This window comes from Manis javanica, chromosome 5 (genome assembly GCF_040802235.1).
Source record: "Manis javanica isolate MJ-LG chromosome 5, MJ_LKY, whole genome shotgun sequence".
Taxonomy (NCBI): Eukaryota; Metazoa; Chordata; class Mammalia; order Pholidota; family Manidae; genus Manis; species Manis javanica.
In genome coordinates this window covers 93,202-116,861 of record NC_133160.1, presented here as the reverse complement: position 1 = coordinate 116,861, position 23,660 = coordinate 93,202, and the positions used below count along the sequence as shown (strand labels likewise).

At 54.9% G+C, this 23,660-nt stretch overlaps 1 protein-coding gene across 4 annotated transcripts in view; it reads left to right on the top strand.

Annotated features, from left to right (window-relative positions):
- Positions 1–17,825, top strand: part of MYT1 (myelin transcription factor 1) — a 118,678-nt gene extending 100,853 nt beyond the window's left edge. For 3 of the 4 annotated variants that reach the window (XM_073236306.1, XM_073236307.1, XM_073236305.1), the window contains 11 exons: positions 1,173–1,327; positions 2,350–2,412; positions 2,514–2,582; positions 7,056–7,118; positions 7,482–7,565; positions 10,993–11,214; positions 12,355–12,446; positions 13,062–13,165; positions 15,395–15,538; positions 15,906–16,025; positions 16,327–17,825. In XM_073236306.1, coding sequence (XP_073092407.1) covers positions 1,173–1,327; positions 2,350–2,412; positions 2,514–2,582; positions 7,056–7,118; positions 7,482–7,565; positions 10,993–11,214; positions 12,355–12,446; positions 13,062–13,165; positions 15,395–15,538; positions 15,906–16,025; positions 16,327–16,599 — 1,389 coding nt within the window. In that variant the 3' untranslated portion in view covers positions 16,600–17,825. Of the gene's footprint in view, positions 1–1,172; positions 1,328–2,349; positions 2,413–2,513; positions 2,583–7,055; positions 7,119–7,481; positions 7,566–10,992; positions 11,215–12,354; positions 12,447–13,061; positions 13,166–15,394; positions 15,539–15,905 lie in introns of all 4 variants that reach the window. The other variant, XM_037006617.2, reaches the window with a different exon arrangement.
- Positions 17,826–23,660: the final 5,835 nt, after the last annotated feature.

Below are 23,660 nucleotides of genomic sequence, written 5' to 3'. Positions count from 1 at the left end.
TGGGCTGCCTTGCCCCTCCCCTTCTCCACTCATACACCCTCTGAGCATCCTGTACCCTCCCAGACTGTCACTGTCCTGTCCGTGGACTGTGTCAGGTCTCAGAGGTCCTGAGGTCCCCACCACTGAAGCACTGCCCCTCTATCCTGAGCTCCATCCAGCTTGCTCAGGGGACTGAGTCACTTTCTTGTTCAATAATAGTAGCACCCACAACACTGACAAGATCCCTACAGATTATGTAGGTGCCATCTTCACAGGCATTTCCCCATTTGATCTCCAGAAGTCCTGTCAGGGGCTGCTATTATTTCACGTTTAAAAGCGTTGCACCTGGGCCCCAAGAGGTTGAGCACCCCTTGCGTGGGACACACGAGTGCCAGCATTGGGATCTGAACCATGCACACACCACACAGAATGCCTCTTACAGATCCACCTGCCGGGTGTTCACCTTCTCAACTCTGTGGAAACCCGCCCTCCCACCACCACCTGGCCTCAAGGGCAGGGACTGTCTTTATTCACTCCTGTGTTCTCAGCGTCCTGCTCCTGGGTGATGATTGAACACCTCCAGGCCTGCTGCAGGAGTTCAGAGCACTTATTAAGTGCCCGCTGTGGTCAAGGCATGGCGCTGGGCAGGGTCACAAGGTCACTGTGATTAGTTTTATTATACTTTGTACCTTATTTACTCTCACTGTGCCATAGCACTTTTTAAGTATTTTTAAATTTTTATGAAGTTATATTGATGCACAATCTTGTGTAGGCCATGGCATTTTAATACACCTTTTTAGTGCCTACCGAATGCCATCTGTAGCTCAAAGGAGCTGCACTTCCTGTAGGCTCTCATGTTTGGAAGGTGGTTACCCAGTGGCTGTGAGGTGGAGGCGACCCATGCGCCACGTGGAAGCTTTCAGGAGCGGGACACGCCTCCCCCCCCCCCCCCCCCCCGAGCAGCCCCGGGGCCCCGGCTGCAGGCATGGGGGTGGTGGGGCAGCACCGCAGCCCCTCAGCGTGCTCTCTTCTGTGTCTTGGGGGGTGAGTCTTACTCCCCCATCCAGAAGACAGGCAACTCCGGAAAACGCCTCTGTGGACGCTGTCCTGAAGTGCCCCTCTCCCTCAGGCCCTGGGCTGGGCACGCGGCCCCCGTCAGCCGGTTAAAACGTCTCCCTGCTGGTTTTTTGCAGTCAGAGCCAGCAGCCCATTCTTTTGCTTCTTCTGAAGCAGATGACCAGGAAGTGCCGGAAGAGAGTGTCGAGGAGCGGAAGTACCCTGGGGAAGTCACCCTGACCAACTTCAAGCTGAAGTTCCTCTCCAAGGACATAAAGAAGGAGCTGCTCACGTAAGTCTCCACCTGGGCTGGCAGGGGTCCTCAGAAACCTCTGGGCCCTGGAAGGAAACACGCCGCCATCCGAGCCTGGAACGCCTGGGTGTGCTCGTCGGGCCTCCCCTGCCCGGCCCGGCTCTGACTGTTCTCCTGGCCCGACTGCCTTGGCGGACAGAGGTTGGGATTCCTTCCCTTGAATCCTCAAGCCGGGCAGTGGGGACACATCAGCTGGTTCCGTCACCTCCACACTGCACTCGTGTTTGGCACGATCTTCTAAAAAATGACTGGGAATGAGGAAGAGCCCTGCTCTGGCCTGCAGAGCAGGACAAAGGCTGAGGGGAGTGGGCCTCTGCACGAGCTCACTGCACCCTGGCCTCATGTGCCTTGTGCCTCAGGACTGGGCGCCTTCAGCTGTGGTGGCCCAACAGCTCCTTGGAATTACTCTTTACAGGGTTTGACCAGATGTCATTAGGGAGTGAGGTGGTTGTAGATAGATGTGAGCCTTCCCGTTGCCTCTGGTCAGCCCCCACTGAGGACCCCCTCTCCTGGAGGTCTGTGAGGGTCCATGCCTGGCACCCGCACCACAGGGGATCCAGCCTCGCCTGTGCTCAGTTTGTTTCTGGAGTCCTTCTTCTCGTTGCTCTGAACCCCACCCGCTTCTTCCTCCTCTGTAGCTGGCTGTCCCCTCCCCAGCACGGCCAGATCCAGGCTCAGGTCTGGGGCCTTGTCCCCAGGGAAGGCCATGCCGTTCAGGAAGGAGCCCCCTGCCTGCGTGTTCACTGGTACATGCACAGCCCGTGCACTTCAGAGACATCCTGTCTTCAAGGGGAACTTTAGCTTGGCTCTTTTCTCCTTCTTGAGTTAAGTTTTGTGGGAGGAATTTGCTGGTGAGGACGCTGCTCCGAGGATGAAGGTGGGGGAGTTGCCCCTTGGTCAGCCAGAGCAGGTGCCAGCCTGCCTCTTCGAGTAGGCTCCCTGGGAGCAGAACTGGTGGGTGAGCCTGCTCCCTGTCCTGACACTCTTTTTCCTTTGTCCAGCTGTCCTACCCCTGGCTGTGACGGCAGTGGGCACATCACTGGGAACTATGCCTCCCACCGCAGGTTCGTGCCCCGCTTGGGTCTGGCCTTGGTGCTGCGTGGTGGGCCTTCTCCTCTCCGCCTCTGCCTCCCTCTCTGGCTTACCCCGATCTCTTCTCTTTCAGCCTCTCTGGTTGCCCTCTTGCTGACAAGAGCCTCAGAAACCTCATGGCTGCCCATTCTGCTGACCTCAAGTATGTCTGCCCTCCTGGCCTCCATGTCCTGGGCGGCTCCCTTGCTCTGCTCTCTCTTCCATGAGGCTCCAGCCCCTGGCTGGCCCCGCCCAGTGGGACGGGGCAGAGAGGCAGGGCCACGGTAGCCGATTCTGCCTGGCTGGGGCCGCTGCTGCCTGTGTCTCCCTGCTGAGTGCCGCTGTCTGCCGTCTGCCTGCTCTCTCCAGCTCCCATGCCCCCTCCCCCTGGCCCTGCCAGCCTTTCCTTGGGTTGAAGACCGAGAAGGGAGCCCCTGATGGTCCAGCCCACCCTCTCCTCCTCCTGAGAACCTCTGACGGTTGTCTGGGCCTGCTTCTGTCATTGCCCTTGCGATGTGTGTGGGAGGAGGCCAGCACTGGCCTCGGCTTGTTCATCTCGTCACGGCCCAGAGGGCTCAGGCTGTGCGGCTCTTGCTAAAGGAGGGTGCTGCTGCTGAGAGAGAGCTCTTTGCCCTTCCCTTCTCCTGCAAGCCTTCCCGCTGCTTCTGTCTGAGCTCCTGGTGCCCTCCCAGATGTGCCTCCCCTCCACGCTCAGCTCTTCTTTGCTGAGCCCCCTTTCTGCTTCTGCTCCCTGCCCCTGACACACAGGCGGGGCGGGGCCTGTTGGCACTGGCTGGCCTCCTTGACAGTCCTGCTCAAATGAGACGCAAGGCGTCAGTGTCCTCTTGAGGCTGGAGTTGGGGCCTGGCAGCGCCTTGGGTTTTCATGCCTTCAGCTGAGTGGTGGCATCACGGCTGGCATAGCCCTGAGCTGTGTGGCACTTGTGCTGGGCTCCAGGGCTGGGCTGAGGCTGAGGAGGGAGGTTTACTTGTGTCCCCTCAGGTCACCCCTTTCCAGGAGTGGTTCCCCCTTCCTCAGGCCCCTGTGCTGGCGAGCCCTGAATCCAGGCCGAGTTTCCCTGGCTTATTCTGTTCTGGGTCCAGACAGGAGCCAGGGCCCTGGTGCCTCCAAGATGAGCTGGTGTTGCCGAAGGCTTACAGGGGTCCGGGCTGGTTCAGTGACGCAGCAGAAAGCTCCCGACCTCACCGAGCAGCCCTGGCCTGCCAGCCTTCTCTCCGTTGCTCTGGTAACAGCCCATCGGGTCCCAGCAGCCAGGAGCCGTTGTTACCAAAGTGCCTGCAGCCACGGCCATCGTCGGCTTCAGCATAGCGTTGAGGCTCAGCCGCAGGGCAGGTTCCTTCCTGGTGCCCAGCCCCAGGGCCCTGGTACACAATCGCCCGCAGGCTGAGGACCCGCTCCTCCTCTCCCCTCTTCCCTCCTCTGTCCTCCTTCCGTCTTCCTTGTGTTCCTCTCTCCTATTTCCTTTTCCAATTCTACCTGCTTTTCAATTATGATGAGTTTTCATGGTTTTCCAGCTTGAGGGCCTGGCTGGATTTAGAGCTCTAGATGTAGGCCTTGCTTTCTGCAGAGCAGATGCTCAGGGGTGCTGGAAGGAAAAGGTGGGAGTGTCTGGGCCCAGAAATACGGCCGTCTGGGGTCGGGGGGCCAGTGCCTCCCAAATGTGTGGAGAACTGTAACCCAAACCTTGTTTAGAAATAGCAACAGAAAGTCTTCCCAGTGCGGAGACAAGTCACTCATCCAGCCTTGGCAAGGTCTGGGACGGTGTCCAAGGTGCCCCAACTCCCTCTAAAGCTCTTCTCTCCCCTCGGGAGTCTTTCTGTGTCCCACTCCTTGCCTGGGCCTGGGATGGCTATAGACTGGCCTTCATCCCGTGCCCGGAATGCCAACACTCCCCTCTGCCTCTCCCTCCTGCTGTCTAGTGAATGTCTGGCATGGGCTGTTCCTGACCAGTCTTGTCGCAGCAATGGATGAAGGAGGCCTGTCCCCAAGGGGACAAAGACACCTACGTCACTGTCTTGTGAAGTGAGCTCTCTTGGCAGCTTCCCTATCGACAGTAGGGTGTAGCAGCTATCTCTGGTGATGTGTTTTCTGGGTTCAAATCAAATCAAATCAAATCCCGAGGGTCTTTGCTCTTCTCTCCCATGTGACCATTGTGTTCAGGGGCTTGGGACACAGTGGTCTTGGGCACCCCTTCTGTGTGCTGGGAGTGGCAGTACAGCCACACACCCTGCAAGGGAATGATGGGGAAACGGTCCCCCCAGCGAACAGCAGTGGGGATCAGAGGCAGAGCTTGTGGGCACCATCTATCTGTAGTGCTTCCTTTAGATGTGGGTCATCCTCCTGTGCAGACACACAGCATATTCAGAAGCAGACGGTGGGAGGGTTCCTGCAGCTGACCTGTGGGTGTGGCTTACACAGCTGGCCCAGAGGGATGCCTGCTTCCCTAGCTGCATGAACACCATTCTCTCTTGGGTACAGCTCCTGTGAAAAGCCTTGTCAATTGAATTGAATCAGGCTCACAAGGAGTGCGGGACGGCCCCATCTGCCTGGAGGAGATGTGCCCTGGGGATTCGGTCCCACCTGTGCTGGGGTCTGGTGGGCCACCCAGGAATGTATTCTCACCTAGCCAATGTTCTTCACTCCCCGGACTCACAGGTGCTGGTGGGGTGTGGCTTGTAGGCTGCCACCCATGGCCCAGAGCTGTCTTTGTGGCCCTGAGACTCAGGGCCGCCAGGGCTCATGCTACCCTTGCCACCACCTGCAGCGTGAGCCGCTGGGAAGGAGTGGAGCCCCAGGTGGCCCCTGAGCAGCTGCGAACCCAGGAAGGAGAAGCACGGTGCCCACTTTTTGCACTCAGCCTGCCCCAGAGCAGGAAGCGGGCTCTGACCGGCCTGGCCATGGGAGTGTTTGGCAGGGCGCCCCCAGCCGAGGAGGGGACAGTGGGCATCGCAGGGGCATTGGCCACCGCACAGAGCTGTGCCTGCAGCTCAGTCCCCAGGGGCTGTCCTGAGTGGCTCGCACCCTGGACCTGGACAGTGTAGACACAAAGCGCCAGAGCAGACGTGTCCCAGCAGCTGTAAGTTTGTTTGAAAGGAAGAAGCCTGCCTAGATGGAGGTGGTGGGTGGTTGCCCTTAAAATGTGAAAACTTCCCTGTCCCAGACTTGCATGGGTTTAAATGCCATGCACGTGGTGGGGACAGGAGCCATCATAACCTCAGTGGAGTTTGAGTCAACCCAAAACCCGACTGGAGGGTGATGATTTTACAGGTTGGCTGACTGGCAGGCCAAGGAGGTGTTCCATGCATGGCAGGAATGAGGGGGTGCCTCGACAAAGTCCTCAGGGGCTGGACAAGGAGCTGGGTTTGGGGGGATCAGAGGACCCCTGGGCATCAGGCCCCTTATGTCGCCACACCAGCCTTGAGGTTTCTCTGATGGGGATCAGGCAGCGATGACCTGCTGAGGTCTGGGAGGCGACCCAGAAGCTGCAGGGAGTCCTTGGGCTGCGCGGGCTTCCTCTGTCCTGCCCCAGATGTGGACACTGTGTGTGCTGGGGAGCAGGATGCTGAGGAGGGGCCTCTGGCTCAGCGCAGGGCCTGAGTGTCATGGAGCCCGCTTCTGACTGAGAGGCAAAGACCTTGTCCTGCTCCACCTGTGGCTGGTCCCGCGACCCTCTGGGCCACTCTGGCATTCAGGAATGGCCTTGGCTCTCCTGGTTCTTTCTCCGTGTGAGGCTCTTGGCTAAACCAGACATGTTGGCTAAGCCAGAAATAGTAGAAAACAGGCTTTCTGGATGCACCCTCCAAGGTCCTGTCAGGGCCCTTGGTATCCGAGCTTCCCCCTCACTGGGGACCAGGTGTGACGTGGCAGGCCCACTGCAGAGGGGGCTTCCTGTGCACCCATCTAGAGACCCACCAGCAGAATCAGGTGGACTCCCCACCCTGACAGAAGCAGGAACATTTTTTCTCAGTGGACATTCAGGGGAAAAAAACTTACAAAAAAATCCATGCTCATATATTAAAGTGGAATTCCTACCTTCTAACATGTTTGTCATATGTTAGACAACACTTGGGGTGCATAAAGTGGGCTGTGTTTCGTGTCTCCCCTCCTTACTCTCTGCTGTTGCCTGCCGCTCCTCAAGGCCCCTGGCTGTGTGGACTCTGCACTTACTGAGAATCCCACCTCTAGGTGTGGATGGTAAACGCCTGTTCATCTGTCCATGGGGGTGGTAGCCCTCCGTGAGAACAAGCCCTCTTTCTCCCAGGGAAGTTGAGGAAGATGAACCCATCTTAGGTATTACATTTGCCTTCCTGAGCACTCACATTTAAACTTAAGGCCCATATGTGTTCTGGAACCTTCTAGTGCATCCTAAAACCCTACAGGAGGCTGTGTCAGGAGCCCATCATCTCTGCACTGGAAATGTCCTCTCCTCTTGATATTTCTGGGCCCCTTGGGGAAACTGGCTGGTAAAATTCTGAAGCCTGGAGGTTGTGGCAGCTGTGGCCAGGATGTGACCTCAGTGCTGGGAGGTGGGGGTCCGCCAGGGGGGCCACACCGACCGAGCACAGGGAATCCCTCGTGGCCACACGTCTAGTCCCAGCTCTGCTGTCCTCTGCAGGTGCCCCACACCTGGCTGTGATGGCTCTGGCCACATAACGGGGAACTACGCATCGCACCGGAGGTGAGCCTGCCACACCTGGGGTGCCAGGCAGTGGAGGTGGGGTGTCTCTTCTTAGATGAAGTTCTAAAGCTCCCAATATGACACTAACATTGCTGACAACTAGAGCCCATGCTATCTCTTTGCTGAACCGCTGATGTTCCCAAAGCCTGGTCTGGTCGCCCCTGCAGCCAGAGCCAGGACCCCCGGTAACACTCCCTGTCTTTGGCCCTCCTGCCCCGTGGAGGGCTCACTGTTGGACGGTTCCTTGGGATCGGGACCCACAGCACTGCTGGTCACAGAACCTGAGGGGAGCCTGGGGCCTATGGGTGTGAAAAGCTGCTGTTCTGGGACCATGGTGGCGTTTTTTCCCACTTTTAAAACTAGCTTGTCCGGCTGCCCTCGTGCCAAGAAAAGTGGAGCGAAGGTGGCACCCACGAAGGATGACAAGGAGGACCCCGAGCTGATGAAGTGAGTCGGGGGCCTGCTGGCCCCTTGCATTAGTTTGTAGAACTGTTCTTTTCCTGTATTTTATAATTTTTTAAAGCTCCTTCTATAATCTCATTTCTTTAGAACAGTTGATCACTGACAATATCCATTTTTACAGAAGTTTTCTGCTATGCATGTGGGTGCCCACAAGGGCATGAGCCGTGTGTGTTGGATTGAGGGCATCACAGACACCTGCCTGCCTGGGCCTCTCAGGTCTGGGGGTGCTGGAGAGGTCAGAGGTCAGACCTGAGAGGCCACCTGGGCATGGGTTCAGGGTCTGTGGCGGCTCCACCGAGCATTCATGGGCACTGCAGTCTGCGCGACTCTGACCTGGTGGGAACAGGCCCCTGTGGGAGCTGAGGAGAGGGTGGTCAGGAAGGTGATGGGTCTCGAGCTGTCCGTGTCTGCACCCTCTCTCATACACCTTGCCAGGGAGCTGGTGTGAAGTGAGGGAGTCTGGGGGGGGGGTGACCCAGAACTGGGGCCTGGACTCTGCCACGGGGGGGTAGAGAGGACATTCTGTACCCTCCCTTCAAGGAGAACATTCTGAGGCTCTCCACTGACCTTCTCACGGGGGATGGCTGACACGTCATCAGAGGGCTTGTGTGTGAACTCTGACCCTGTGAGTGCCCCACTCAGGTGGTGGTGGGTGGCGAGGGGAGGGCTTTAGTCACTGCAATTTTATCCTTCCAGAAGGGAATTTGCTAGTGGGGGCAAAAGGCTGTGCCACAGATCAAACAGGGTGACCCACCGTCCAGTTTGCCCAGGACTTTCAGTGCTGACACCAGGCATAGCAGGCAATGGGTCCCCCGGCAGGCCGGGAGCGGGACGGAATGGTTGTGGCTGCCCTGTGGCCAGAGCCTCGTGAGTGCCTGTCTTGGTCAGAGCCCTCTTGGTCAGATCTGCCCTCTGTATGCTGACCACAAGCCAAGAGCAGCCAGATGCTCACCCCTGCCAAGGGAGCCACCCGGTCCAAGGTTTGCTCTCTCCTCTTGGGTCTCACCCACCCTATGCCAAACATGTGCTCGGCACTGGAGGAGGGGCCCGATCGGCCAGTTCACCAAAGGGGATGGCCCCACTAGCCATTTGGTGTGATAAGGCTGTGGCTTGTTTGTTTATTTAATTTTTGCAATGAAACAATAATGCTAAATCAACAGTGCAAAAATATGTTGGTATGGTGAAAGCTGCCTACTTAATGTTAGCGTGGGTTAAGAGTGTTATTCCCTCTTAGAATCCAGGGATTTGCCTGTGATCATATAGATGCAGTGCTCTTTGGGATTTGGAAGGATCCTGCTGGTAGGGACGTTGTAAGCGGATTGTGCTGCATTTGCAAATGATTAAAATCAAGATCAGCATTTTTCAAGGTAACTGGTAAAAGTGGTTTTCTTCCTCTGTGCTGTCAACTTTGCTTTTAAAATAATCTCTGCAGCAAAGTGGAAAATGTGACTCAGAAACAGTACAGCATTCACAGGACAGATGAAGTTCCTAATGGCTCCACAGCAGGAAGGGGAGCCTCTGTGTTATAGAGGCCGTACATCCTCCCTAGCCATACACTTTAGCCCTATTTATAATTGACCAGCATCTTTACATAAGTGCAGACTGTAGCAGAAACTTCCCTAGATGCGTCAGGGATGGGATTCGTGAACATGCCGTGCTGTGATTCTGGAGGGGCTGCCTGAAGAAGAACCCTTTTTATGGCATCTTGTGTCTACACAGTTTGAGATTAAGTCACATCAGCAGTTTGTGGTAAATCTCTTTGGACAGAACCAAATAACTGGCCATAAACTTCCTAACATAAAGGAATGTTAGGGTTTTGCAAAGAAAGTGGGAAAGAAGACTTCAGATTAAACTGTGTGTTGTAACTGTGAAGAAACATCTCTCATGTAGCCTCTTGATCTTGTGATGTCGGGGCCTCACCATCACCTCAAGCGCCTGACCCAGGTGTCCCCTGGAGCCCCACAGCTAGGAGGTGTCCAGGTTTTGGGGGCCGACAAGGAATGGAACCTCCCCAAGCCCCATGGAGGGGCCCCTGGCAGTGTCTCTGCTCTGGGGTGGTGGCTGAGGTGACCTTGGACCAGCTCAGCAGATACCACTCATGTCTGAGGCTCGAGTGGGTGGCATGCTAAGAAAGCAACAGGAGCCAAGCGAGGGGGACAAATGAGGACAGGTCCCCGCCAAGGAGTGTCTGCTGTGGCCACCTCGGAAGTGAGGCAAGAAGCCTGGGATGGCCTTGACACTGGGCAACGTGGCCCTGGCCCCCAGCCCTGCCACTGCAGCAGGAGCCCCTGGACAGCCCTTGCCCTCCCAGGGCTCCTTTCCTCTGAGTTCTCTGCATCCCGAGGCCCTCTGTAAACTAGGCTGCATGTCCCTGCTGGATCTGGTGTGTTTGTGGGTCTGCACACAAAGAAAATGGGTGGCAGGTGGCAAGTTAGTGAATCATTGGTTTGAGGGCCAACACTGAGAACTTGAAGATGGAAGAACTTATCCTGGGTCAGGTGCTCATTCCCAGGTGATCCTGACCTCAGATCCCACAATCCTGAAATGCTGGTGCTCAGCAGGCACCACAGGGAGGTCCTGGTCAGGTCCCTCCTGAGGTCGGTGATGACCCTTGGCCTCATCTGCATCATCCTGGGACTGCATGGACTCCAGTGGCAGTGTGAGGGGAGTCCTGGTGTACCTTTTCAGGTTACCTCACCTGTTCTGGGAATTTGTTACTTCCAAAGGGATCCTCTCCTTGAACCAGAGCAAAGGAAAATGCCATCCAAGCCAGCTCTGGGAGGCTGTCACTGCAGGCGTCTGTGTCTTCTTTGCCACATGAGCTCTGTGGCCTTGCATTCTTCCTTCTGGGACACCCATGGGCATCATGATACCATTAGTCTCATCCTGGAACCTGTGGGGAGACGGGGCCCCTGCTGCCTCCGAGCTCCTGGGCTCAAGGTGCACCTGTGACCTCCTGTGACGCCCCAGACTCACCAGGCCTCATGCTTGGTGCAAGTCTCCAACAAGTGGCTTCTGGGCGACTTTAGCCCATACCCTCATTCCACATTGCTGGAGTGATACATGAGTGATGCTAGCCCAAGGTCTAAGCATGGACCCAGGAGCCTCTGAGAGACAGCCCCAGGGCCCAGGGGTCTTGGGGTCATGCTGGGGATGCAGGGGGAGGGTGGCTGCTGACTCTCCAGTTAGGTAGGGGTGTGAGACCAGAGGTGCAGAGGGGACACGACCGCTCCTGCCTTGGCCTCCAGTCGGGGGACCCAGGTCCTTCCCTAAGTTTCCAGGACTTGCTCTAGCAGCGGGAGCTTATCCAGGAGCCCCCAGCAGAGCCCCATGTCCAGTTTGGTTGGGTCTCTGGGCTCACTTCTCCCACCTCCAGCACCCAGTGCTCAACTCTGACTTCTTTGTGCCATAGGTGTCCAGTTCCAGGCTGTGTGGGGCTTGGTCACATCAGTGGCAAGTATGCCTCTCACAGAAGTGCATCTGGCTGCCCTCTGGCCGCCCGGAGGCAGAAGGAAGGTCCCCTGAATGGCTCGCCATTCTCCTGGAAATCACTGAAGAACGAGGGGCCCACCTGCCCCACTCCAGGCTGTGATGGCTCTGGCCATGCCAACGGGAGCTTCCTCACTCACCGGAGGTAGCCCTCCCCACATCCTGCCCTTTCCGTGCATCCATCAGTGACCACAGCTTTGAGGCTGTGGGCAAGGCTCCCCAGGGAGGGCCAGACTAAGAGCCAGGTGTGACCTGTAGTTCTGAAGGGAGAAGCAAGTGCCAAGTTGGTAGCCGATTTGGGGAGGCTGTAGAAAGTCTCTTGGCGCCAGGTGCTGGTATTTGTGACATTGGTCACCCAGGTGCTACTGTCGTGAACCCCCTTCCCACATGCTGACGGAGGCCCTCCGGTGGGAGTGAGCAGAGGCCTGTGGCTGGCGGCGCTTTCTTCGAACAGGCTGCTGGCTTCTCATGAGATGCCTTGTCCGTCTACTTCCCGCCTTGCCCCGCCCTCTGGGGCCTCCTCTTTTGAATTCTGGGTCCAGGCCTCTGCCTACTTTGCATGGGACCTGGTGATGAGACCCCTCCCTGTCTGGGTTTGGGCCCAGACAGTACCCATTGGCTCTCGTCTGTCCCCCAACAGTTTCCCCAGGGCTGGGGGCCCTTGCCTCTGATTTTCTGTGCCAGGCAGCCAAAGGGACATCCAAGGGCACTAGGTCATCACCTGGTCCTACCAGAAACCTCCTTTTTCTTTTTTTTTCTCCTGTTTCTCCAACTGCAAGATTGATTAACTCATTCATTCAACAAACCTTTACTGAGAGTCCACTGAGTACCAGGCTCTGGAGGAAGAGCAGAGAGCAAGAGTGATATCTGGCCTTCCTTGAGTTGATTGGGGCAGGGCAGGTGGGGAGACAGGACTGTAAAAAAATAAGTCAAATACCTAGCATGGCAAAGGATGTACATATGTTGAGGAAGACAGCTGCACAGAGGAGGTCAGGAGTTTGCACCAAGCCTTCTGGGACAAGCCTTTAGGGCAGTGGCCTGAGCTGACAATGGCCCGGGCTGCTGGACAAGAAGTGAGGAAGTTGGGGGTCCCGGAGCTGGGGAGCAGGGGCAAAAGGAGAAGAACTAGAAGGTTCTGAACCAGGATCCTACCATGCTGCCAGCCAGGGAGGGCTCGGCTTCTACTATGGTCTGTGACCTCAGACTGGCCCTTTGTGTCTGTGACCTTCAGTGACCTGTGTGCTCTGTGACCTTGGACTGGGTAATGTGCGACCTTTGCTTTCAGCTTGTCTGGATGTCCCAGAGCAACCTTTGCTGGAAAAAAAGGAAAACTCTCAGGGGATGAGGTTCTTAGCACAAAATTCAAGACGAGTGATGGTAAGGATGCCCTCTGGCAATCCCAGCGTGTGGTCTTTGTGGCCTGGGTGAGTGAGCAGCCCTGGTGGGAAGGCAGTAGGGAGGCAGAGCTCCTCCTGGAGGGGTCATGGTGGAGACAGACTCTTTGACTGGGGTGGACAGGTCTCTCAGCTTTGGCTGCAGACCTCAGGTTGCCCTGGCTAGGCTCCCAGCCCTTGGTGGCCGTGCTGGCTCTGACCTGGGTGTCGGTGAGTGTTGGCATCAGGGAACTCTGCTGGCACCGGAAGCTATGTTCTCAGGGTTTGTGGAGTTGTGAACTCACTAGGTCCCAGTGAAGAGGGAAGCTGAGGGGATTCAACACCAAATGGTAAAACTTCCCTGTTTATCTGAGCAAATCAATACCTGCCAAAGAAGTTTATGCTTTCCCATCTACGACCCAGGGCCAGGAGGCAAACAGCAGATACGGGGCTGGTGGTCTCCAAGACTGACCCTCCCAGCATGAAATATGGGCTGTGGCCCGCCCAGCACAGGAAGCTCAGAGGCCAGGCCAGGGCCTCTGCTTGGGAAGGGCCCTTACCCCCACTTGCTGCCGGGCTGGAGGCTGAGAGCCGTGACCGAGGTTTCTCTCCGGCACAGTGCTGGAAAATGACGAGGACATAAAGCAGCTGAACCGGGAGATCCGCGACCTGAACGAGTCCAACTCAGAGATGGAGGCTGCCGTGGCACAGCTGCAGTCCCAGGTGGGTGTCACTGCACGGCCGGCCCCCATACCAAGGCCCTGCCCACCTCCCAGTCTGAGGAAATCTTTCCCATCCTCAGCCTCCTCCTGTGTGAGGTGGGAAGAGGTGAGCCCCTCGTCAAGGCTGCGGTGGGCACTGCTCAGGGATGCTCAGTGCAGACCCTGCCATTGTGCCGGGAGTTCTGCAGAGCCGTTGGCTGTGGTCCCGTCGTGGTCAGTGGTCCTGTCAGCAGGAGCAGTACCATGCTGTGGATTCTAAGAGCCTGGCTGGAGCTGGATTTCACCCCAGCACAGCCACATGTCAGCAAAGGGGCCTCTTAGCCAGTCTGCACCTTGACATCCTCACCAAGAGCACAGAGATAATAATAGGCATCAACTCTGTGCAGTTGATGTAAGAGGAAAGCAATTAGCGCAAGTGTCTGACCCAGAAAGAGTGGCTGTTGTGAGTGACAGGATTACAAATTACTTTAAGTGTATGCGTCTTGTCTCTCTGATTTCCCCAAAATGAACATTTGTTATCAGAAAATAGCGGTAAAGGTCTTATTCTGAAAACAAGATTGTGCCCTGCCCTTGGCAGCTGAGTTGGGGCTGGAGCAGAGCTCAGGGCACAGGAGCAGCCACACATAGCCACACCCGCTAAGGCTGCAGGGACAAAGGGACAAGGAAATGACCAGGCCCTGCAGGATCTGAGAGCAGAGAGGACAGACGGGGAGATGGAGGCCGCAGTGCAGCGCATCAGAGCTCCGCCTGTTCTCTTACGCTGCCGCTTCCTCCTCTGGTGAGCAGGCTCTGGCACCGACCTGCTGTCACTCGGCGCCTGTGTAGAAATAGCATCAGCTGGTGGGGATCAGGAAGGGCTTTCATCCTGCTGCGCAGCGTCTTCCCCACGCACACAGGCAAGAGAGGCAGGGGGGTGCTGGGCCGCCTCTGGGCACCAAGACTCGTGGCTGGTGGCCGTCACCCGCTGTCCCTGCCTGCTCCTTCCCCTCCCTGAGTCCAGGCAGCCTCCAGGGTCAGTGTCCTTGGGACAGCACCTCTGCTTCCTCTTTATTTGCTGATACCCACCTTCTTACAGACAGATCATTCAGTGACATCCTTTTGGAAGGACTCTGAGACCTCTTTCCCCTCCAAGGAATTTTGAGTCGTGTGCTCTGCAAAGGGCCTCAAGCAAAGAAAAGATAGGTCCTCAACCCCTACTCAAACGTTTTTAAAGCCAAAAGTTTGCCACCAGGTGATGAAAACATGATGCTCCCCAGCCACAGGTCACAGAGCCGTGTGGTTGGAGGAAAGCACTGGATCCCAGCCATAACTCCTAAAAGGCAGCTCACCATTCAGCACCCAGGGGATGGTCCCATGTGTCACACAAACTGTGTGATCTTGCCTCTGCCCGAGGCTTCTGTGAGATGCACTCAGGCTGGGGCTGCCCTCCCAGACACGTGTTCCCCAGACCAGGCTCTGGGGCAAGCTTCCCACCTTCTACCCACTGGCTGGTACCTCTGCAGAGGGCCGTGCTGACTCTCAGACTCACCTGGTAGCCTGAGCTGCTCAGAGAAGGCAGGGCTGCCCATAGCTGTCAGCCTTATCATGGCCAAACCTCTGGGATTCCAGTATGGAACACTGAGAGCCCCCTGGGAGAAGCTTCTGAGTTTCTGACTGGGAGTCCCTCCTGGTGTCCTGCTGTGTCCACAGAAAAAAACGTGTGCTGGAGACCCGAGGGTGCTCCCAGGGCACGCTGCAGAAGTCATTGGCCGGCCCCACTCAGCTGGAAGCTGCAGAGGCAGATAGAGTTGCCTGTCCTGCTCGCCTCCACAGCTTCACTGAGGCCCTTTGTTGTCTTTCTGGTGGGGGACAACTCAAATACAGCTGGACACCCAGTGAGGTGGGTGAGGTATGCCCATTAGACATAAGGAAAAAGAGGCACAGCGCAGCCGACTGTGTGGCAGGTGGTGGCCGGTATTTGAGCTTTGGAGTCTCAGATTCCTGACCCTGCAGGACAGAGGCAGCATGGACAGCCAAGGCCGCACGTGGCCCTGGGCCCAGAGACTGCATCCCCTCCTCCACCCAGGGACCCAGGAGGCAGGGTCCCTGCCTCTTTAGCCTCCACCAGGGAGACATGAAATATGGCAGCGCTACTGTTCCTGGTGTGCCCCCAGAAGGACGTGAGGGACACCGTCCCCAGGGCCCCTGTGAGTGCCAGGAGGCACTTCCCGTCTCTCTCTCTCTGGTGCAGATCTCCTCCATGGAGAAGAGCCTGAAGCACATTGAGGAGGAGAACAAGCTCATCGAGGAGCAGAACGAAGCCCTGTTTCTGGAGCTGTCGGGCCTGAGTCAGGCCCTCATCCAAAGTCTTGCCAACATCCGCCTTCCACACATGGTAAGCAGTGTGAGGCCCTGTGGGCACCCCCGCTGAGTGGGGCTAGCTGCTCCCCAGCACTCTGCGGGAGGCAAGGAGGGCAAGCACCTTCTTGCTCCGGGGTCCTGCTGGGAGGGCCTGACGTAGGTGCCCTGCCTGGGCAGGCCCACAGGGTCTCCAGCCTTCCTGAGCTTACTAATCTGTAGCAGAATGCTCACGGCTGTTTCAGCCCGAGGGTGGAACTGCCAGCCCTGCCCCTGGTCCGTGTGGGCTTGTCTCAGGCAGTGCATCTAAATCAGTCCGATGTTCCACCGTTGATTTCCATGATTTCTGAAACCCGTGGGGCCCACTGCACAGCGGGGCTCACTGACCTGGTTCTGTCCTCCAGGAGCCAATATGTGAACAGAACTTCGACGCCTACGTGAGCACTCTCACCGACATGTACTCCAACCAGGAGTGCTACCAGAACCCCGAGAATAAGGACCTCCTGGACAGCATCAAGCAGGCTGTGAGGGGCATCCAGGTCTAGGCCTTGCCATTCAAGGAGCCATCTTGCTTATCTGGGGTGCCCAGGACCTCCTGAATTTGGCTTCATTGTTTACCTAGCCCTGCCCTCCCAGTGGAGATTTCCAACTCACAGTGACTTCTAGTTGGCAGTGTGGGGTGGCCCTGGGTGGGTTTATCCAAAGGGGTGCCTGGAAATAAGTGTCTCCCTTGATGCTCTTGCCAGGTGCGAGGCCTTGACCTCCCCAGGTGAGTGCAGGGCTGGGCGTGAAGTATTACAAAGTGATCTATTTTTTTTCTGAAAGAAATCTGAAGAGCAGCTCAAAGTCTCCAATGGAAGCTCATGGACAAGGTTCTCAGGGAAGTTTTGGAGTTTGCAACCACAGTATTCCTTTATCTGTCAAGGCTGGGAGGGTGACTGTGGGCATGGGGCAGGTGGTGCGTGTGATGGTGTCAGCCTGGAGCTTGCTCCCTGGGGCATGCGTCTGCTTGGTGAGGCCAATGTAGCAAGTATGTTTTCTGTTTCATTTATTCAGTTTTGTGTTAAGGATGGAACAAAGCACTGTTCCAGAGGGTAAGTTAGGAATAGGCTTGCAGCCCCTGTCAGCTCAAGAAATCTAACCTGGGAGGCTCCGGAAAGTTGACCGTTGGTTCAACATTAAAGCGCCTCATGCTGGGAGTGGCTGGCGTCCCAAGCCTGCAGCAGTCACCTGAGGGTTGGGGTCATGCTCCCTCTTGGGACTGTGGCTTTTAGACCCAGGTCTGGGCCAGGGCCAGGGTCTCTGGCTTTCTGTATGTCCACCCAGGCCTGTGACCCATCACTGCCACATTAACTGGGTCGCAGCTGAGCTTGACCGAGGTGGGTCCACACCAGTGAGGTAGGCAGATAAATTCCTGATTGGAGACCACCAAGGTCTCACTTATTTTTAGATACATCAAGATTCAAAAAAAGGCAAATTTTAATATGATGTGTTAAAAACACAAAGTTTCTAACATGTAAATAGAGTCCAATGGATTGTGACTGCAATTCCAAGTTAGTATTTAAAAGTAGAGAAATTGCACTTCCTGGAAGAAATAAAAAAGTAGTTAGTTTCATTACTCTGTAAATTATTTAATTTTGTCAAGATGTAAGTATTTATATTCACAACCTCTTATGTTAACGTTGCTATTTATTTAACATTTTTATTTATTAATTTCATGTATTTCAACTGCACCCTACACCAGGATACCACGAGAGGAAGATAGACGAAATCAAAGGAAAATGAACTCTCCAACCATGAGTCAGGCCACACACGAAAGAGTCTCGCTTTTACTTCTAGTTATAATTCTGATGCAACCAAGTTATTTTTTATATATTTTGTTATTTATTATTTTAATAATGGATTTTAAAAAAAGTGTTTTGTAACAGGAATTTTGATAATTTGGGATGTTTTTCCCTTGGTCCAGTGGAAAGAAAGACTTTTGGTTTTCTTTAGCCCTCTGGGTTCCTCTTGTTTCAGGCACGGACGACAGCAAATGGAGTTCTGTATTTATTACTATGTACGCGCAGCGCAGATGTGTGTGCTCTGGCGTGCTTCTCGTGTCGCGTCTGTGTGCTGGTGTCCGGGGGCCGAGTCACGCTGCTGTGCAGGAGTGCTGGCCACAGACAGCACCGAGCAGTCCCCGCCCACAGGCTCCCGGTCCTCTGGCAGCTCCGATACTGTGACCCTCCTTCCTCAGGAAACGCATTGAACCCACAGCACAGCACTTCTCAGTGTGTTTGCAGGGTGATTTCCTAATAAAAGTCCACTCTGACTGTGAGTGGTAGCCGTGTCTGTCTGTCCTCGAGTACTCTGACAAGTCACCCCAATGGGTGCGGCCCTCGCTCACCCTACTGGGGAGCAGGTGGGTGGGTGCGTGCTCCCATCTCAGGTCTTCCCCAATGCCACGTGTGGAATCTCCTTTGAGTAACCACCCTTTCCCTACCACAAGGAGTGGTTCTAGATGGTTTAAGTCACTGTGCCCTGCTCTCTGCCACATGACCGGACATGTGGGAGTCAGAGCTTTCTCCTAGGGTCAGTCTTTCTGCTGGGGTTGTGTCGGGGGAGTGTGTATGGAATGCAGGCTGGCCTGGGCCCTCTCCGTGGGCTCCACTGAGGAAGCCATCTGCAGGAGAAGATGTGGGGCCTTCCGGAGGGAGTCAGAGCTGAGAAATGGAGAAAGGAAGGTGGAAGTGGGATGGGGAGCAAGAGAGAACTCTGATGACCTTTTCAGAGTGCTTGGATCCAGCCACACCTGAAGGTCATCCACCCCTGCCCTGTCCAGTTACGTGCTTGCTTAAGGTAGGGTGCCTGTCCTGGCGCTAGGGTGGTACCTCACTGTTTTCACACTTTTGTATCAGGTGGATCTCTAGGTCTCCCAGGTGAGACTTAGATTTGGGGCTTCTATTCACATTCAAGCTGAACTGGCAGCACACTTTGACCTCCCTGGGAATCTGGCCCTGGAGGCCAACCTAGAGTTCTCATCTGACATGTGAGCAAAAGAAAATTCTTGAAAGTTCTGGGCCTCATTTCCAGCACCCCTGTCTGAGTCAGACAGGACACTTGGGGGCATGTGTTGTGTTCAGAGGGCAGCTGACCCTTGGGAGAGCCGCCCACAGCACCACAGCCCCACCCCTCACAGTGCTCGCCTTTCTCCCTCTGAGCGTCTGCAATGCGCAGGCCTCTGAAGTCTGGTCTCTCCTCTTACAGCACCTTCTATAGCTCCCTCTGCCCATGTCCTGGCCTCCCTCCCTTTCTCACCGTCCTTACAGTGCGTGTCTTCTGTGTGCAAAGGACTCACACCTTTCCCTGAGCCTGCCTTTCCCAGGTACAGCCCCCTCCTGGGTCTTCACTTGGATGTCCCACAGGCCACAGAATGCATGCCCATGTGACCAGGACAGCCCCCTGGCTGCTCCCCGCCTGACCTTCCCTGGGCCCAGCCAGGCACCCACCCTCGTCCTTCGGCAGAGACACCCACACCAGCCACTCCCATCTTCCACTATGCATCCACAGGCTCCTCCACCCAGAACTGCCATTGCCTCTACTTACGCCTCCTGCTGCAGCACGGACTTCAGACAGCCCAAGAGAGAGCCAGGCACCTGAGCCCCTCGTACAGAGACCCCAGCAGCGCACACAACAGATACGGTGCACAACCCAGTCTTCCTAACTCATAGCCTATTCCCTGGATGGATTCTTCCTGCTGGGACTACGGCAGCTCCTCCTCTGGTTCCTCTCCTCAATGCCCACTGGATCTGACTGAGCCACCGAGGAGTCCAGCTGAGCTGGCACCCCCTTTGTTTTCCTGAGCAGGGCAGACCCACGGGCCAGAGGCCTGGGGGCAAATCCTGGCAGCACAGCCAACCCTCTGCATAACCCTGAGCAGCCTCCTGGTCCTCAGGTTCCTAGTCTGTGTGATGGGCACAATCATAGTGCCTGCACCAGGTGGTTGAGGGTTGGAGGAGCCTGTGCAAGTCGAAGGTCTCAGGGTCACTCAGGCATCATCAGTCGTCACTTCTCTTCTGCACCTGCTCAGAGCTGAGCCAGGTAGGGCTTTGTAGGGGGAGACTCAGCCCTGGTTGAGCCCTTCTACAGTTGGTCCCTGATGGGGCCTCGGATTATCAATCTCTGGCTGGGGACGGTCTCGGGCAGTGGCCCTGGGGGACATGGTGTGTGACTTGCAGGCACTCTGAGCACCAGTTTTCTCTGCCATTTTGACAGTTTCTACAAAGAAAACCATAACAGAATTAAAGACAAGGAAAACATTTTTGACAGTGTGTGAAACAGGCAGAAGCATGTCTCACTTGGCAGAAGATACCCTGGAACAGAAATGAGTGGGTCCAACGAGGGGTGTCCACTGGTGGGGGCCAGGGAGGGGGCTGCACTTTCCACCCTCAGTCTCCTGTCCCAGGGCCCATGTGGGGAGCAGGTCTTCTCTATGGGCTCCCCTGCCATCCCACCAGGCCTCTCATCCTGGGAAGTGGTAGGCTCCAGGGCTGAGAATATGCAACCTCCTCCACCTCTGTGGGGCACTAGATGTGCCCGCAAGCCCTACACTGGCTCAAGAAGCTGCTGCGGGTGTGCTTCTCAAGAACCAGAACCAGCCCAACCCTGCTCCAACTGTGAACCCTTTCTAGGAGCAGGTGCTGAGTGACCAGAGGGCTGGGAAGTTCCCCCCATGAATACAGCAGTGAGCGTTGTGGGTGGCCCCCTTGGGAAGGGCTCCTCCACCCAACAGGAGGCAAGTCCTTGGGGAGGTTCGTCAGCGTAGGATTTTCAAAGCTGGTGCTGCTGGGCCAGAGGGCCCACTGATCTTGCGCACTGTGTCCATGCAGGGGCCCCTCCTTACCCCCATCAGTTGAGCGGGGCTGCTTTGTTGATTGACTGTCGCTAGAGCCATCCAGGGGTTTCTCTTAGGGTGGCCAGACTTGTCCAAGATCCCTTTTCTAGACTCATAAAGGCAGTTTTTCTGACGTAACATTTTCAGTCAAGCAGAGTAAGGACTAAAACACGGTTCTTGCTCTGGGGCTGGGACCCCCAGAACCCCCCTGATCAGTCTGGCTGCCACCGCACCGGTGCCCTCCCTGGAGGACCTCTCCTCTCTGCTTTTCCCAGAGGGTAGCAGCTGCCCCGTCCCCTCCCATGTGCTGGCCCTGGGGAGAAAGGCATGTCTGCATGATTCCCACTGAGTTCCGGTCTGAGGGAGGGCCTGGAAACAGGCCTGCGCTCACTCCGAGGCAGGCTTCTAAGCACGTTTCCTTCCTGGGGTGCTGAATCTGTGGGGGCCTTTTTGGAGTCTGGAACCCTTTGAAATTGTTCGAGAAATTGGGTGTGCATGTACAGAGGTGCACTTTTCCCCTTGTCCACATCCTTCCCCACATTCTTGAGTGCAGTGGAGAGACTTCCCAGCTCTTAGTCCCCAAGTGCCCTGTGAATAAGACACTCAGAGTGGCCATGGGCTGGGGACCCCGGCTGGCACCAAATAGACCCTGGGCATGTTGACTGTCTGTGTTGCAGTTTCCTTTTCAGTATGAGGGGCATGTAAAGAAGAACTGAAACATGTGCATCCACTGCAGTGGGGGCCATTGGGAAGCCCCCACCTGCCCCCCAGTTCAGGGTCCCTCAGTGAGAGGGGCTCATGACAGTACCAGTCTGCTCCAGGCCTCAAGGCCCACCCCTGCCCATAACATTCTGCCCAGACACCGTCCATATCCCCAGTCATGCTGGAGCTGCAGCACCACTGGGTGGCCACTCATTGGGGGTGGAGGTGGGGGGTGGGGAGGTGTTGGGGGGTGGGCTGCTGCCCTGCTTCTCAGATCCCTGGGTCAGGAACGGTGACTTTCAAACACTGTCCAAGCACTTGAACCCTTAGAGTGAGAGAGATCTGTTTTAAGGAATTGGCTCATGCAGTTATGAAGGCTAAGTCTGAAATCTGTAACACAGGCCAGCAGGTGGAGGCCTGGGAAGAGCTGATGTTGCCAGTCTTGAGGCTGAAGGCCCCCTGGAGGCAGGGTTCCTTTTTCCTCAGAGGATCTCAGTCTTTGCTCTTAGGGCCTCGACTGCTTGGAATGTCTGAGGCCCACCCACTGCAGAGGATACTTTGTTTTACTCAAAATTTACTGATTTAAGTGTTAATCACATCTAAAAAAATACCCTTATAGCAACATCTAGACTGGTGTTTGACCAAACATCTGGGCACCACGGCTGAGCCAAGTGAACACATAAAATTAACTATCACAGATACCTTCCCTGTGTCTATGCATTGCTAACATTTTATTAAAGTGGTTTAAGATGAGAAATTATTTTTTAGAATCTCTTCCCAGTCATTTTACATTTGAGTTGACCAGAATTTTCAGATCAACATCAAACTACAGTCACCTCTATAATGCAGATAGCACAGATGCCATAATGCAAGTATGAAAATAGTTGTGATTTCCCTCTTGGGCTAAACATGCTTTAAGATGAGGAATAACTAATTTTTTCCCTTTTCAGAGGACCTAGTTTGGACCCTCTCAGCACAGTAGCTGTAAGTGGCGACGCCTTGTGGTAAATTTCTCATCTTGCCATGACCCCAACCCCATGGATGTGGACCCCTCCGGGCTTGTTTCGCAGACCCGCCAGCAGGGGAGGTGACAGGCATAAAGTCACTCATTCGGGTTGCTTCCCCCCACCCTCCCGTCCCCCTGCCAACAAGAGGTGTTTGGTGCATCTCTGGGTAAGAATCTCACTCAGAGGCCCAGGACACTGAGAGTAGTCATGAGGCCTTCTCCACCGCCCTGGATGAGATGTCAGAAGGGCAGGGGGCAGGGAAGTGGAGTAGCTGGGCAGGAACTCCTGTCCACACATCCTCCTACTTCCTCTGCACAAGGGAGTGACAGGGGCTTGGTCCACACTTCCTGAAGGACAGGTGGGGAGCTCCAGGACATCATCCATCAGGGCTTGTTTTCCTAACTTGATTCCTTCTAGGCAGAGAGGTCCCTTGATCAGCAGCCCTGACCACTGTCTGGTGTTTAGAAGTGGATCTTGTCCTCAAACACAGGGTTATGTGCATAAAGCTCTTAGAGGATAAAATGTATTTCAATTATTGTGATTGCAAAAGCAGTACTTGCCAACAGCAAAAACAAACAACACTGCAGTAAATAAAGTAAGAAGTGGTGTCCTTAGCCATGACTCAGGAACACACACAAAGAAAAAATTTTTTTTACTAAGGTATCATTGATATGCACTCTTATAAAGGTTTCACAAGAAATCAATGTGGTTATTACATTCACCCTTATTATCAAGTCCCCCCCAAACCCCATTGCAGCCACTGTCCATCAGTGTAGTAAGATGCCACAGAGTCCCTATTTTTCTTCTCTGAGATACACTGTCTTCCCTGAGACCCCACACACACCATGTGCACCAATCTTGATACCCCACAATCCCCTTCGTCCTCCCTCCCCACCTGCCCTCCCCCACCTCTGCCCTTTGGTAACCACTAGTCCCTTCTTGGAGTCTGTGAGTCTGCTGCTATTTTGTTCCTTCAGTTTTGCTTTGTTGTTATATATACTCCACAACAAAGAAAACAATTTTATATACTTATCCACATAGCTTTCTTCCCAGTGCTCTTCATTCCTTTGTGTAAATCTGTATTTCTACCTTGTATTGTTTGCTTTCTGCCTGAAACCCCCTCTTTATCATTTCATGTTGTGTGGATCTGCCGCTTCTAGCTTTTATATGTCTGAAAAATCTTTATTCATCTTTTTAATTAATAGGTTTTATTTTTTTTAATTATAATTATTATTTTTTATTTTGCTATCATTAATGTACAGTTACATGAACATTATGGTTACTAGACTCCCTCTATTATCAAGTCCCCCCTACATACCCCATTACAGTCGCTGTCCATCAGCATAGTAAGATGCTGTAGAATCACTACTGGTCTTCTCTGTGTTATACTGTAATAGACTTTATTTTTGAAAGTTTTACATTTTCAGAAAAACTGAGGAGATAGTACAAAGAGTTCCCATATACCTCTCCTTCCCCAGCACAGTTTCCCTCATTATTAATGTCTTGCATCAGTGTGGTATATCGTTAAAATTGATGTACAATATTGACACATTATTAATGAAAGTCCATGGTTT